Source organism: Melozone crissalis, unplaced genomic scaffold (genome assembly GCF_028551555.1).
Source record: "Melozone crissalis strain CALT ecotype California unplaced genomic scaffold, PUWL_Pcris_2 ptg000254l_1, whole genome shotgun sequence".
In the NCBI taxonomy this organism is placed as follows: domain Eukaryota; kingdom Metazoa; phylum Chordata; class Aves; order Passeriformes; family Passerellidae; genus Melozone; species Melozone crissalis.
This window is the reverse complement of record NW_026536012.1, coordinates 253,544-268,207: the sequence shown is the minus strand read 5'-3', so window position 1 is coordinate 268,207 and position 14,664 is coordinate 253,544. Positions and strand designations below refer to the sequence as shown.

At 44.5% G+C, this 14,664-nt stretch overlaps 1 protein-coding gene across 3 annotated transcripts in view; it reads right to left on the bottom strand.

The window, feature by feature from the left end:
• Positions 1-5: 5 nt before the first annotated feature.
• MIER1 (MIER1 transcriptional regulator) overlaps positions 6-14,664 on the bottom strand; it is a 37,385-nt gene continuing 22,726 nt past the window's right edge. For 2 of the 3 annotated variants that reach the window (XM_054294531.1, XM_054294529.1), the window contains 9 exons: positions 13,630-13,762; positions 12,044-12,108; positions 11,653-11,725; positions 9,910-10,061; positions 9,110-9,191; positions 7,238-7,332; positions 6,189-6,316; positions 3,208-3,344; positions 6-1,473 (listed from right to left, as the gene is read on the bottom strand). In XM_054294531.1, the coding sequence (XP_054150506.1) occupies positions 1,148-1,473; positions 3,208-3,344; positions 6,189-6,316; positions 7,238-7,332; positions 9,110-9,191; positions 9,910-10,061; positions 11,653-11,725; positions 12,044-12,108; positions 13,630-13,762 (1,191 nt within the window). In that variant the 3' untranslated portion in view covers positions 6-1,147. The remainder of the gene's footprint in view (positions 1,474-3,207; positions 3,345-6,188; positions 6,317-7,237; positions 7,333-9,109; positions 9,192-9,909; positions 10,062-11,652; positions 11,726-12,043; positions 12,109-13,629; positions 13,763-14,664) is intronic. The other variant, XM_054294530.1, reaches the window with a different exon arrangement.

The following is a 14,664-nucleotide window of genomic DNA, read 5'->3' as shown; positions in this document are numbered from 1 at the left end:
AGGGCACGGTGGAGCAGCTGGACCTGCAGAAGGTTCAGCAAACTCCACAATTTGGCTGCTGGGAGATTTCTCTGCCTTCCAAACAAAGGGAGAAAGAAAGCAAGGAAATGTGTGCAATGCAAGCAGCATGCTTAACAAAAATTGAAACATCATTGTTTGCCATAAAACAAGAAAATAAAGCACATTTCCAAAATCAAATGCCTCCTAACCATTCTTATGTTAATTATTTACCAGTTTCTGGGAAGAAAATTAACACGTTGGTGATTAATTTTTAACTCCATTGGTTTGGTTTGGTTTGGTTTGGTTTTTTTTTTGTTGGTTTTTTTTTAGAAAAGACTTCAGCAAAATAAAAGGAAGCTGACATTAGACTCAGGGTATCAACTCTCTCATAAAAGTTTACCAACTGTACAAGGTAAGAAAATTATACAAGCTTTTGTTTTAAGAAAGGACAGTTCAATCAAGACATAAGTACTGTAAAAATCTTTCAAAGGCTACAAAGAAATCTGGAAAAATACAGAATGTATTTCTTTAGCCCAGATAAAGAATATGGAAAGACATCATTGATGTCAACAATTTTACATAGACAAACCTGACCTGGTTTATTTATTTACCTTTTAAAACTTCTATATATAAAAATAGTTGTGCTCATAACTTTCAGGATTCATGAGGGTTCCTTAATGATGGGATGACATTTTCCTCTCTCCAGCAGGAGTGGAAGTCTCTGTGCCTGCTCTGTCTTGGCTTTTCCTGTTTTATTTTAACTTCCTGCAAAGCCCCAAATGCTTTGTTCACTTGTACACTGATTAAATGCTGTTTTATACATTAAATGCTGTATTAACACATTCTTTAATGTATTAGGCTGGGAATATTTTTGCAGCAACTCACTGCTTTGTTCCTTAAATATTTAAGAGCCTTTTAATCCCAGAACTGCAGCTGCCAGCTCTGAGAAATCCAATATTCTCCTGCTGCTTTTCAGCACTGAAGAAAACCAAATCATCGGATCTTTAGAGCCGACTAGAAGGTCTCAGGAAACAAAAACAAAAATCTCAGATTGTTTATGGAACTGGACTTTGGAAGGTAACCCATCAACCCTGAAAATTTTAGACACCCAGAATTTACTCCAAGGAATAAAATCAGCTCCCAGCACTCAGTCTTCCAGAGTTTCCAGCTCCTCCAGCTTCCCGTGGGAGTTGGTTTCCTGGAAGAACTCCGCAGCACCCGGGCTCTCCTTCCCGTTGCTGTTCATCCTCCTTCTTTTCAGAGGCCTCTCGCTCTTCTCCTCCAGCTCAGGCTCGTTCCTGGGGGCTGAGTGAGCCCCTTTGGGCTCACTGGGGAGGTTTTCGGGCTCGTAGCCGTTCGTGTCCAGCTCTGGGTGAGGAGTTTTCTTCCCACTGCAAGGTCCATTGGCGTGCAGCCCCTCCAGCTTGGCCTCCTCCTTCCCTGGCACCTCCCCTGGGCCGTTGGCAGAGACACCTGGCAGGGAGAGAAACCCTTCAGCGAGGCTCAGCAGCACAACTGCCTGGGCTGCCTCAGCAAAGCGCAGTTTGAGCTCAAATTCATTTAAAATCCAGGGGTTTTCTCCTTCTCCTCACTGTGTGACTGATGTGCACACAACTGACAGAACCCATGGAAGTGCTTAAAAGGAACAGAGAATGTCCTGGAATTCCAGGACCCCAGGTGAGCTCTCCTCAGGAAAGCAGAATTTGAACTCAAATTCCTTAAAAATCCAGTGTTTTTCTCCTTCTCCTCACTGTGTGACTGATGTGCACACAACTGACACAGGGAGTTCATGGAGTGCTTAAAAGGAAGAGAATGTCCTGGAATCCCAGGACCCCAGGTGGGTTCTCCTCACCTAGGTTGGCTCAGGAAAGCAGAATTTGAACTCAGAATTCATTAAAAATCCAGTATTTTTTCCTTCTCCTCACTGAGTGACTGATGTGCACACGGTTGACACAGGGAGTTCATGGAGTGCTTAAGAGGAGCAGAGGATGTTCTGGAACCCCAGGATGCAGGGCTGCAGGTGGGCTCTGCTCACTGGGCTCTCTGTGCAGCTTCCAGGAGATTTCCAGGCTCTGAGTGAGTCCCCAGCTGCTCCCTCAGCCCAGCTCTCCCCCCTGGCTCCTGTCCCATTCCCAGCCCTCAGAACAGCTCCTGAGGAGCAGCAGGAGCTCCCCAGGGCCCAGCTCCCGACTCCCCACAGCCCTGAGTTCCACCTCTGCACGGCACAGGGCACGCAGGAACCCACAAACCTCAGGTCACAGGAAATTCCTGGGGGCTTTATCTTCCTGACAAGGCCCTTGCCCAAATGCAAACATGGAGGGGTCTTTAAAAACCAGTTTGAACTTGAAATAGGCTGCTTGTCTGTGGGGGTGCCCACCTGGAGAAGAGGAGGCTTTGGGAGAACTCAGAGCCTTTTCCAGGGCCTAAAGGGGCTCCAGGAGAGTGACTTGGGACAAGGCACGGAGGGACAGAACACAGGGAATGGCCAGGGACAGATGGGACATGGGGAGAGAGGAACAGGAGCAGCCAGGGAGGGTGGGAGGGGCTGGGATGGAATTCCCAGAGGAGCTGTGGATGCTGCATCCCTGCAGTGCCCGAGGCTGGCTGGGGGCAGCCCGGGATGGGGATGGTGTCCCTGGCAGGGCAGGGATGGGGATGGTGTCCCTGGCGGGGCAGGGATGGGGATGGTGTCCCTGGCAGGGCAGGGATGGGGATGGTGTCCCTGGCAGGGCAGGGATGGGGATGGTGTCCCTGGCAGGGCAGGGATGGCTCCCCAGGGCAGCCCGGGATGGGGATGGTGTCCCTGGCGGGGCAGGGATGGGGATGGTGTCCCTGGCAGGGCAGGGATGGGGATGGTGTCCCTGGCGGGGCAGGGATGGGGATGGTGTCCCTGGCAGGGCAGGGATGGGGATGGTGTCCCTGGCAGGGCAGGGATGGGGATGGTGTCCCTGGCGGGGCAGGGATGGGGATGGTGTCCCTGGCAGGGCAGGGATGGGGATGGTGTCCCTGGCGGGGCAGGGATGGGGATGGTGTCCCTGGCAGGGCAGGGATGGGGATGGTGTCCCTGGCAGGGCAGGGATGGCTCCCCAGGGCAGCCCGGGATGGGGATGGTGTCCCTGGCAGGGCAGGGATGGGGATGGTGTCCCTGGCAGGGCAGGGATGGCTCCCCAGGGCAGCCCGGGATGGGGATGGTGTCTCCCCCCTCACCGTTGGGGGTGCTGCTGGAGGCGCTCTCGTCCCGCTCCGACTGGCTGGCGCTGCTGTTGGAGGCCGTGGGCGGCGGCGACGGGGCCCGGCTGGAGGCGGCGCTCTCGCTCTCGTCCAGCAGGCGGTCCATGTAATCCCTGCGGGACAGACAGACAGACAGACACAGCTGGGACAGGATCCATGGAATCCCTGCGGGACAGACAGACAGACAGACACAGCTGGGACAGGATCCATGGAATCCCTGCGGGACAGACAGACAGACAGACAGAGCTGGGACAGGATCCATGGAATCCCTGCGGGACAGACAGACAGAGCTGGGACAGGATCCATGGAATCCCTGCGGGACAGACAGACAGACAGACAGAGCTGGGACAGGATCCATGGAATCCCTGCGGGACAGACAGACAGAGCTGGGACAGGATCCATGGAATCCCTGCGGGACAGACAGACAGACAGACAGAGCTGGGACAGGATCCATGGAATCCCTGCGGGACAGACAGACAGACAGACACAGCTGGGACAGGATCCATGTAATCCCTGCGGGACAGACAGACAGAGAGACAGAGCTGGGACAGGATCCATGGAATCCCTGCGGGACAGACAGACAGACAGACACAGCTGGGACAGGATCCATGTAATCCCTGCGGGACAGACAGACAGAGAGACACAGCTGGGACAGGATCCATGGGATCCCTGCAAGACAGACAGACAGAGCTGGGACAGGATCCATGGAATCCCTGCGGGACAGACAGACAGACAGACACAGCTGGGACAGGATCCATGGGATCCCTGCAAGACAGACAGACAGAGCTGGGACAGGATCCATGGAATCCCTGCGGGACAGACAGACAGACAGACACAGCTGGGACAGACCCATGGTATCCCTGCGGGACAGACAGACAGACAGACACAGCTGGGACAGGATCCATGGGATCCCTGCAAGACAGACAGACACAGCTGGGACAGGATCCATGGAATCCCTGCGGGACAGACAGACAGACAGACAGAGCTGGGACAGGATCCATGGAATCCCTGCGGGACAGACAGACAGACAGACACAGCTGGGACAGGATCCATGGGATCCCTGCAAGACAGACAGACAGAGCTGGGACAGGATCCATGGAATCCCTGCGGGACAGACAGACAGACAGACAGAGCTGGGACAGGATCCATGGAATCCCTGCGGGACAGACAGACAGACAGACACAGCTGGGACAGGCTGGAGATGCTCCTGCACACACTGCAGCTGTGGGAAGGTTTCCCATTGGCAGAGGGCAGGGAGGGCTGGGATTTTGGGATGGCATTGCTCCCTGGGATGGCATTGCTCCCTGGGATGGCATTGCTCCCTGGGATGGGATTGCTCCCTGGGATGGCATTGCTCCCTGGGATGGCATTGCTCCCTGGGATGGGATTGCTCCCTGGGATGGCATTGCTCCCTGGGATGGCATTGCTCCCTGGGATGGGATTGCTCCCTGGGATGGCATTGCTCCCTGGGATGGCATTGCTCCCTGGGATGGCATTGCTCCCTGGGATGGCATTGCTCCCTGGGATGGGATTGCTCCCTGGGATGGCATTGCTCCCTGGGATGGGATTCCCCAGCAGCTCTGGCTGCCCCTGGGTCCCTGGCAGTGCCCAAGGCCAGGATGGACACTGGGGCTGGAGCACCTGGCAGTGTCCTCTGCCCCCATCCCTGCCCGCTGGATGGGCTCTGAGCTCCCTCCCAACCCAAACCATTCCATGATTCCAAACCCTTCATGTGCTCCCAAGGGGATCCCTCCAGGCACTAAACCTGAATTTGCTGAGCCCCCAATACCAAACCATTCCAGTAAAAATAAATCCCATTTGTGCACAAAAGCCCCAAAGGGGTCAAGCTAACAGCAAGTGAAAAACTCCGGAGTCCAAGACATTCCCATCTGTGCCATTTATTCCAGAGCTCCAGTTCAGGGCAGGATGAAGGTGGAAACCAAGGGAGCTGGTGGATTAAACCCTTGGATGTGGTGGGAGGGCTGGAGTAACTCCAGAAACTCCTCCTGACACGTAATTATCCTGGAATTCCACCCTGAATTCCCTGAATTTATCTGCAAAATCATTCAAGAGCAGACAAGTCCAGTCCTTAATGACACTGCTGCTGCACCCAACAGCAGGAAGAGACCCAAAAATGTCTCATTTGGGGAAAATGGAAAATAGGGAAAATGGGGGGAAAAAATGGAAAACAGGGGGAAATGGAAAATAGAGAGAAATGGAAAATATGGGGGAAAAAAACCCACCAAGAGATGGAAGGGAAGGGGGAGCCAGGCAGTCCCTGCCAGGTAAGAAAGTCTCTGTAACACCCACAAAGTCCCTGATGGCACTCTGGGCGTCCCAGAGCCCTGAAATGTTTGGAGGAACAATAATATTCCAAAGAAGGATCAAGAGAGGAGCCAGGAAGAAATGAGGAATGAAAATAATAGTAAAACAGCTTGGCAGGAGGCAGTGGAAAGAGTGGGACAGGCAGATCAGAGCTTTGGAATGAAGGGCAGCAGAACAAGCTGGGAGCTCTGCTCACACATCCCCTCTCTCCTCAGCAAGGATGGGAATGGGGAAGGAGCTTTGGAGAGCCCAAAATCCCCTGGGATTTGTGTTGTGCTGGCCAGAATGATGGACAAACAATGCACCACAAATTCCACCTGGGAATGGGAATTCATGCTTTTGTAGAAAATATATTTAATTAAAACAAACATTAAAAAAAACCCTATTAACATTTAAAAAGTAAACCAACCAAATCCTGACAGAACTCAAACTCAGATTGCCCCTCAGTGCAAAGTGTTGGCCTTGCCCCAAATAAATGTATTTTACGTATTATTTATACACACTTCGGGCATTTTTTTACACTTTGGCTGTTTTCCTGCTGCAAATTAGGCTCTGAATCCCTGAATTTTCAGCTGAGAGGAAGACAAAACAAAGACTGAACCCCAAAAATGATGAAATCAGGCACATCTTACGTGACCCCAGGGTGCAGGTTGTATTTTTTCTTCCCAAAGCGGGTCTGCTGAGCGAAGAAATCGTAACGTTCTGACTTTTTCCACATGTAATAAAAGGCCACACACTCCCCCACCGAGCGGGTCCGCACCTGCAGCACGCACAGACAACTTCTGGTCAAAAAAAATTCAGAATTTCTAGCAAAAAGTGACAAATTCCAACTCGACGCTGCGTGGAAGAGGGGAAATTCTTGAGGTAAAATTTCAAAATTGAGAGGGAAGTTCAGGGTGCAAAAATATTGGAGGGAAAAAAGGAAAGGGAAAGGGAAAGGGAAAGGGAAAGGGAAAGGGAAAGGGAAAGGGAAAGGGGAGGGAAGGGGAAGGGAAGGTTTGGGAAGGGAAGGTTTGGAAAGGAAAGGAAAGGAAAGGAAAGGAAAGGAAAGGAAAGGAAAGGAAAGGAAAGGAAAGGAAAGGAAAGGAAAGGAAAGGAAAGGAAAGGAAAGGAAAGGAAAGGAAAGGAAAGGAAAGGAAAGGAAAGGAGAGAGGAAGAGTGGAGGAGAGGAAGAAAGAAAGAGAGGAATAAAGAGAGAGAGAAAGAAAGAGAGGAAAGAAAGAGAGGAAAGAAAGAAAGAAAGAAAGAAAGAAAGAAAGAAAGAAAGAAAGAAAGAAAGAAAGAAAGAAAGAAAGAAAAAGAAAGAAAGAAAGCAAGCAAGCAGCTCTTCCCACAGGATTTTTGCACTTCCAGTTACAAATTCTGGGCTTTGAGAAACTAATTTGGATGTAAATATTGGGCAAAATTTGAGGAGGAAAAAATTGAGGAGGAAAAAATTCCTGCCTGGATCCATCCCTGGAAGGGTCCAAGGCCAGGCTGGAGCAAGGTTGGGATATCCCAGCAGGTTGGGATACTGGAAGTGTCCCTGCCCATGGGATCTTTAAGGTCCCTTCCAACCCAAAGCATTCCAGGATTCTGATTCAACAGAAAAAATGAAATAATTTTGTCCATTTCTTTGTGAAGTAATTCATAATTACTTTGTTTTAAAATGTAAAAAGTGAGAATTGCACTTCAAGTTTACCTTATTTGCCTGAATCACGTGGAAATCCTTGCCATAGACTTTCAGCCCTTGCTCAAAGTTCCTGCACTCCTCTTCTGTCCAAACAGATAATTCTTCTACAGCAAAATCAAAAATAAAAGCAATAAAGAAAATAGTTAATTTAAAAAGGCAACTGAAGTGACAGAAAAGATCTGGGCCCTTTCTCCAGCTGCTGATTCCATAGGAACCAGCCGAGGAATTTCACTTTTTGTTGAAAAATGGGAATTCTCCTTGGAAGAACCAGACTGGGAAATGGGAGGAGCTGGTTTGTAGGGACTCTATAAAGAAAATCTGATCTGGTCTCATTGATCCTTTGGGTCACAGTAAATCAAATGGTGGGAGAGCAAAATAATCACATTTATTGGATCCCTCCTGCCTGTGATGTGCCCAGGGAGAGCTTTGGAAGCTGAGCTCCCCCAGTTTGCTGTGCCTGACTGCAGCGTTTGTAATGTTATTTTTGTAAAAGAAAAGGTTTATTTGCTCCTTTATTTAGGATTATTTCACTTTATGTGTCAGGGTTTTTAATGCTACACTCTGTAAAATAAAAAATTAATTTGCTCCTTTATTTAGAATTAACTCATTTTACGTATCAGGGATTTTAACCCTATACTTTGTAAAATAAAAGGTTAATTTTCTCCTTTATTTAGAATTAATTCATTTTATGTGGCAGGGTTTGTAATGTTATACTTTGTAAAATAAAAGGTTAATTTGGTCCTTTATTTTGGATTGTTTAATTTTATATATTAGGGTTTTAAGTGCTACACTCTATCAAATAAAAAATTAGTTTTCTCCTGTATTTAAAATTAGTTTCGTTTATGTATCAGGGTTTTAATGCTACACTCTTTAAAACAAAAAAAAAAGTTTCTCCTTTATTTAGAATTAACTCATTTTATGTAGAATTTGTAATGTTATATTTTGTATAATCAAAGGTTAATTTGCTCCTTTATTTAGGATTATTTAATTTTATGTATTAGGGATTTAAATGCTACACTTTGTAAAATAAAAAATTAGTTTTCTCCTTTATTTAAAATTAGTTTAGTTTATATATCAGGGTTTTAATGCTACACTCTGTAAAACAAAAAATTAAATTTCTCCTTTATTTAGAATTAACTCATTTATAACATTTAATGTTATACTTCATAAAATAAAAGGTTTATTTGCTTCTTTATGGAGAATTATTTAATTTTATGTATCAGGGTTTTTAGCTATACTCTGTAAAATAAAAAATCAATTTTCTCCTTTATTTAGAATTAACTCATTTTATGTATGGTTTGTAATGTTATACTTTGTAAAAGAAGAGATTTATTTGCTCCTTTATTTAGGATTATTTAATTTTACATATCAGGGGTTTTAATGCTATACTCTGTAAAATAAAAACTTAATTTGCTCCTTTATTTAAAATTAATTCATTTTACGTATCAGGGTTTCCAATGCGACACTCTGTAAAATAAAAATATAATTTACTCCTTCATTTAGAATTAATTCATTTTACAAAGCAGGATTTGTAATGTTATTTTTGTAAGATAAAAGGTTTATTTGCTCCTTTATTTAGAATTATTTCATGTCTCATGTTTGTTGCATTCACTTTGATGACTGAAAGGTCTAGAAGAGCACAATAAAATACCTAAAAAATGCCCAGGTGAGTTGTCAAGAAGTAATTTTCAATTTGAATTTGGGGCTGAAATCCCAGACATTTGTATCAAATATGGCCAGGAAGGGAATTTGCACATCTGCTAATTCCAGTCTCCCAGAGAACAAGGAGAGATGCATTTAAATGAAGATTAAACCAATGTTCTGAGCCTGTGGCAGCCAATGGGGGTGGGAATCAATGGGGACTGAGGAACAGAAACTCACCCCTGGCTGCTTTGACATTGAACCTCAGCCTCCTCAAGGACTCCTCCGTGTCAAAATTGCACTTCACCAGCTCATAGAGGGCCTGCAGGGAGCAAAATGCACAGGGACCCTGCAGAGCCACCCAGACCCTGCTGAAAGCCCTGACACCTCTGAGGATTAAAAACAAACCCTTGGAACCAACACAGAGTAATCTAAGACGTATTTACTGAGTTTACACTTCCAATCTCTATTTACAGAGCCAAGAAAATGCCCAGGCAGAGCGCTGCAACTTTTTCATCCACTACACACATTTGTAAAACTGATGGAAGGGTTTTTCTGCAGCTTTTTCACCCACTACACACATTTGTAAAATTGATGGAGGGTTTTTTTGAAGCTTTTTCACCCACTACACACATTTGTAAAATTGATGTGTAGGGTTTTTTTTTGAAGCTTTTTCATTCACTACACAAATTTTTAAAATTAATGTGTGAAGTTTTTTGGGGTATGAAGAAAAAAATTAAGTGTGCATTCATAAAGAATTTAATCATTGAAAAATTCTGTACCCGAGAGAATTAATTCATACAGATTTTTATATATATATATAAAATTTTAATTTATTTTTTATGATATATTTATTTTACATAAAGCAACATTAAGCCCAAGTTAACAGTTTAATATTCTCTGAGAGGTAAAATCCTCATCAAATTTCTATTTCCACAAGGAACAATAAAACTTCAAACCCAATTTCACCTCTTGGGAGTAAAGTGAAATAAAAAGATGATTAATTCTAGAAAATAAACCGCATGTTTATTTTTTTATACCTGCTCATTGTCTTTAATGTGGGAGCCCTCAGGAATTGCATCCAGGCCCTTCTCCTCTCCCGTGCGCCTCGAGGCCTCGTTGAGGAATTCTATGACTTTGTCCTCTGGTAAAAAGTCAGGGTTCCAGAGCAGCTGGTCATCATTTTCATACACTGGACAGACCCCAGGGAGAGCACAAGAAAATGACACCATTATAATAAAATGAAATAATTATAAAGGTAATTATTGTCTCTGATCAACCCTGGGGGATCATGGGGGCACCATTAATCTGAGATCCAAATGATCTCGGTTTTGGTCTTGGGGTTTGGACTTTGCTTTCAAATCTCTGGCATGATCTGGGTTCTGGATTTTAGAACTCATCCTGCAGCTCCAGAATTTAAATCTCCACCTTTTCCAGAGCTTTCACAGGAGTTTGAGAGCAGGGAAGCCACAGTAAACTGAATTTAATGGAGAAATGTGGGCCAAGTGAGATATCTCCTGATTATTTTGGAAGAGTTTTATTTTGGAAGAGCCAAGCTCGGACTGCAGCAAAATAAAGTGAAATTCTGGCTATTAAAGTAGGAAAATATCCAGAGCTTGGCTGTGGGCTCCAACAACCTGAGGAAGAGCAGCAAGGAAGGAATTTGGGCACTGATTCCAAGAGGAATGCTTGGGACAGAACAGCCAGCTCAGGGAGGGAGGTGTGGGGGAGCTCAGGGGGCTCAGACATCAATCTCTACTTGGAAAAAGTATTTTATCATGGAAATAAATACAAATAAACCCCCCAAGGTGGTAAAGAAATCATTAAATGTCTTGCAAAGAAAGCAGCTTCACTTCCCCCAGGACACACTTTGGGAACAGCTCCCAGGAGTTTTTGGGGTTTTTGTTCCAGAGGTTCCCACTCAGCTGATGTTTGGCTGCTCACTCAAGAAAAATAAAGAGTTCTAGGAACCCTCAGAGAATCCTGGAATGGTTTGGGTTGGAAGGGACCTTACAAAGCATCCAATTCCACGGATTCCCCTGGGAGGAGGGATCTCCACTGTGGCAGGTGCTCCAAGCCCTGTCCAGCCTGGCCTGGGATCCCCAGGGATCCAGGGAATCCAAACCTCCCTGGGCAGTGGGATAACTGAGCACAAACTTGGGTTCTGGGAGGGTTCCAGGTTATTTAAAAACTAAATTCTACACAGCTACAAAGAAATCCATTCTCATTGACCTGCAGTGTGAGCAAATCCTTAGCAATGGGCTGAATGAGCAGGAAAATTTCCTTTTTCTGCTCCCAGCTGGGTTCAAACTGGATCTGCCTTTCCTGACAGCATCCAGCCAAAGCCTCTGCTTGGGATGAGGGGAAAAATTGCTGGGAAAAAAATCCACAAGAGCAGAACTTCTTCTTCCTGATTGAAGAGGTACAAAATGTGAAAAGCAAAGCTGCTGGTACCATTTTGCCCTTTTTACTGTGATAATCCAGTTCCAGCAGTGCAATTTCTCCATTAGCTGTTTCATTTCACACAAAAGAAATCCAGAAGTGAAGAGGCTGCAGCTTGTGTGGACCACTAAATCAGAATCCAAGGGTTCAAGAGGCACCAGGCCAAGAATAAAATCCTTCTTTTCCTCTTCCTCCAGCTCTGCTGAGCACAGGATGAGCTCTAATGTGATGATGGTGGCTCTAATTGTCACTCATTTATTAAGACACATGACATCAATCCAGTCTTTTCCTTCTCCTAATCAGACTTGGATCCCAAGCAGCAATAAATGGTCAAATCTCACCTTTTTCATTCTCTTTGTATTTGCAGGTGCCAGCTGGAATTTCAGCCTGGAACATAGAGCCCACCATGATTTCCTGAGCGGAATAAAAAGAAAAAGTGAAACCCCCCCTGAGATTTTTTGTTAGCAAACAGGAGCATGTTCACATCTTTTTTCCTCCCCTCTTGAAACTTTTGTTGTTTAAAATCTAAAAATGCAATTAACAGGTTCAAAATTGAAGGCAGCTATATGGAAATGGATTTTTGACTGCTTGGGGAGGATTTAAAGACTTCTCATTACCAAAACTCTGCTATTTATGGGGAAAATCTGCAGAGGATTTAGGTGCTCCACAGAGCTCAGAGTTCCCCAGTAACAGATTAATTAATTATTCATGAAATGTGGGCTGAATATTTACCTTTTTCCAGTCTTCTGAGGGAATATAATCTTCATCTTCTTCAGATTCCTCCTCTATTTCACTATCTGCAAGGAATTTCACAGACATGTGAGCCAGAGCAGCAGGGCTGGCAGAGCCAGCAGCCCCAGCCCTGCTCCCTGCCTCCCTCCTTATCTCAGGGACACTTTTGGGGACAGCACTCCTGGCTCAGCAGTGACAAGATTAAAAAATGACCCACCCAGATTTGGATTAAGATACAAGCCAGGCTCTGAGAAATTGAGACATAAATAAAAACATCCCTAAATTTTGTTACTAAATTCACATTTCTTTTCCCTTGGCTTTGAAGGATCCCCATCCAAGTTTATTCTGAATTTGTGGGAATATTTTTGTGGGTTTCAAGCCCTTTTCCATCAGCTCCTGGCTTAGTTGCTGCTGGTTTTTTCAGGGAATTTCAGGTAGATCTCAGCAGAAGGTGGCAGAAATCTGGGAGTGTTTCCTCCTGGGATTTGGGAGCCTGGGATGCCCAGCAGCACTTCAGGAGATTATTTGGGATAAGGACTGGCAGGAATGTTAAGCTCTTTATGGTACAGGCCAGCTGCCTTTCCCAAGGTGCTGGTTTCTGTACAGGATGGGATACAGCAGCATTAAAATTATCTAGACATTAAATGACATTTTATAGACAGCTGAAAGCCGTGGAAACCCCCAAACTTATTGCAATACACTTGAATTAAGTTAATTCTGTGCTTAAAAATAGGAATTTATTCAATATATTTGCAATCCTCTGCACAGCTACATACTTGGCAATTCTTCATTTAAATTTAAAGGTTCCTTGGCAATTTTGGATTTAAATAAACCACAAAATAATAATTGCATTTCTAACTAATAATTATCAAGTGTAAGGTATGGTGAGGAACCTTTTATTTGTTCAAACACAGAACAGAAGGAATTCAAATTGCAACAGCCACTTTTATTGAAAAAAAGATAAAATATCTGCTTTCCCAAGCAGCCCAAAAGGGTCAGATCCCATCAGGGGAGATTCCAGGGAAATCAGAGTTCAGGATGCAAAATCCATTTGTAAACAAAATAAGTATGAGAATGATCAGCTCAGTGCTGGCAAAACTGGAATTCTTGAAGCAAATTTTCTTCCTTGTGACCTCCCCCTTCCACTATTTCAGGGTTAGCAATTCTTGGTCTTTTCAGATTTTATTGCTTTTCTGTTTCTGAGGAAATCTGTGCTTTATTTGTAGGAAATTTCAGTTGATTCTTCCCTTCAGGTGGACTCTGAGCTCCTCTGGATAAGGACAGAGCCCAGGCTTTGGCAAATAACCAGAGCACACCAATTAATTTGAACCTGTAAAATGTCAAATTTCAATTATTCATTTTCCCAAATCTTTCTCGTAAAATCAGAGATAACTCCTGTCCTTCCACAGAGCCAGCAGAGCAGCCTCAACCCTCAACTAAAACCAGGACTTCCCTTCTTTGTTTTGAGCATGATTCTCATGCACAGCAGTGCCATGAGGAGGAAAACTCAATATATTTTTTTAGGGCTCAAAATGCATTTCTGGCTCAGGATACTGGGATTTTGGGGCTGATGAAACTGGACTTACTGGTATCAAAATATTTACAGCGCCGAGGGCGAATGATCTCCTGGGGGTCCTGAGAGGCCACAGACGGGGCTGGGTCATCGTTGGAGGACTGGGTCTCATCCTCCTGCCCCGACGAGTCCTTGATGGTCTCCTCCTGCCACAACAGCAAACCACAACCAATGGGGGAGAAAATCAGCAGCACCTCACTCATCCCTGGCAGTGAAAAATCTGCTTTTGGCAATATTTTATTAATAGATTAACCCCAAATCACTTTTATTTGTGGCATGTCCAGGCTGAGCCACCACAAATGTAACTTCTTATCGTGTGAACACATTTTGAGGTTGTTTTTTAAGCAGATAAAACTTAAATCTTTGCTTTTTTAAATTCACATGGTTTATATTTAATTTCATTTCAATGACATTTTACTTTGGTCTCCAAAATAATTTCTCATGAATTTTCAATAAAAAAGGGAGAGATTTGGATGGAAATAGTACCTGCCATAAAAATCCAAGTGAATTGGGTGGTTCAACCCCACAGGAAGAACAGGCTTGGCTCAGTACATTGACACAAGATCAAAAATAAGAATAAATTCCTTAATTAGAATAAATTCTTTTATTAGTAACATTTTAATGCGTGAACATACTCTGAGGTTGTTTTTAAGCAGATCAATAGAACAGCCAGACTGTAACAAATCAGAAATATGGATCCAAAGGAAATCTGAATCTTTGCTTTTTTTAAATCCTTGTGGTTTTTATTGAATTTAATTTCAATGAAATTTTACTTTGGTCTTTAAAATCCTTTCTCATGAATTTTCAATAAAAAAGGGAGGCATTTAGATGGAAATGATACCTGCCATAAAAATCCATGTGAATTGAGTGGTTCAACCCCACAGGAAGCACAGGGCTGGCCCAGTACATTGAGCTAAAAATCCAAATAAATTCCTTTATTTGCAGACAAACCACCACAACTACAGGAATTATTACAGGCAGAGAAAATGATAAATATTTTTTTAAATGGATTTTGGTGCTCCCAAGGCTGCTGCTGCACGTGTGGTGC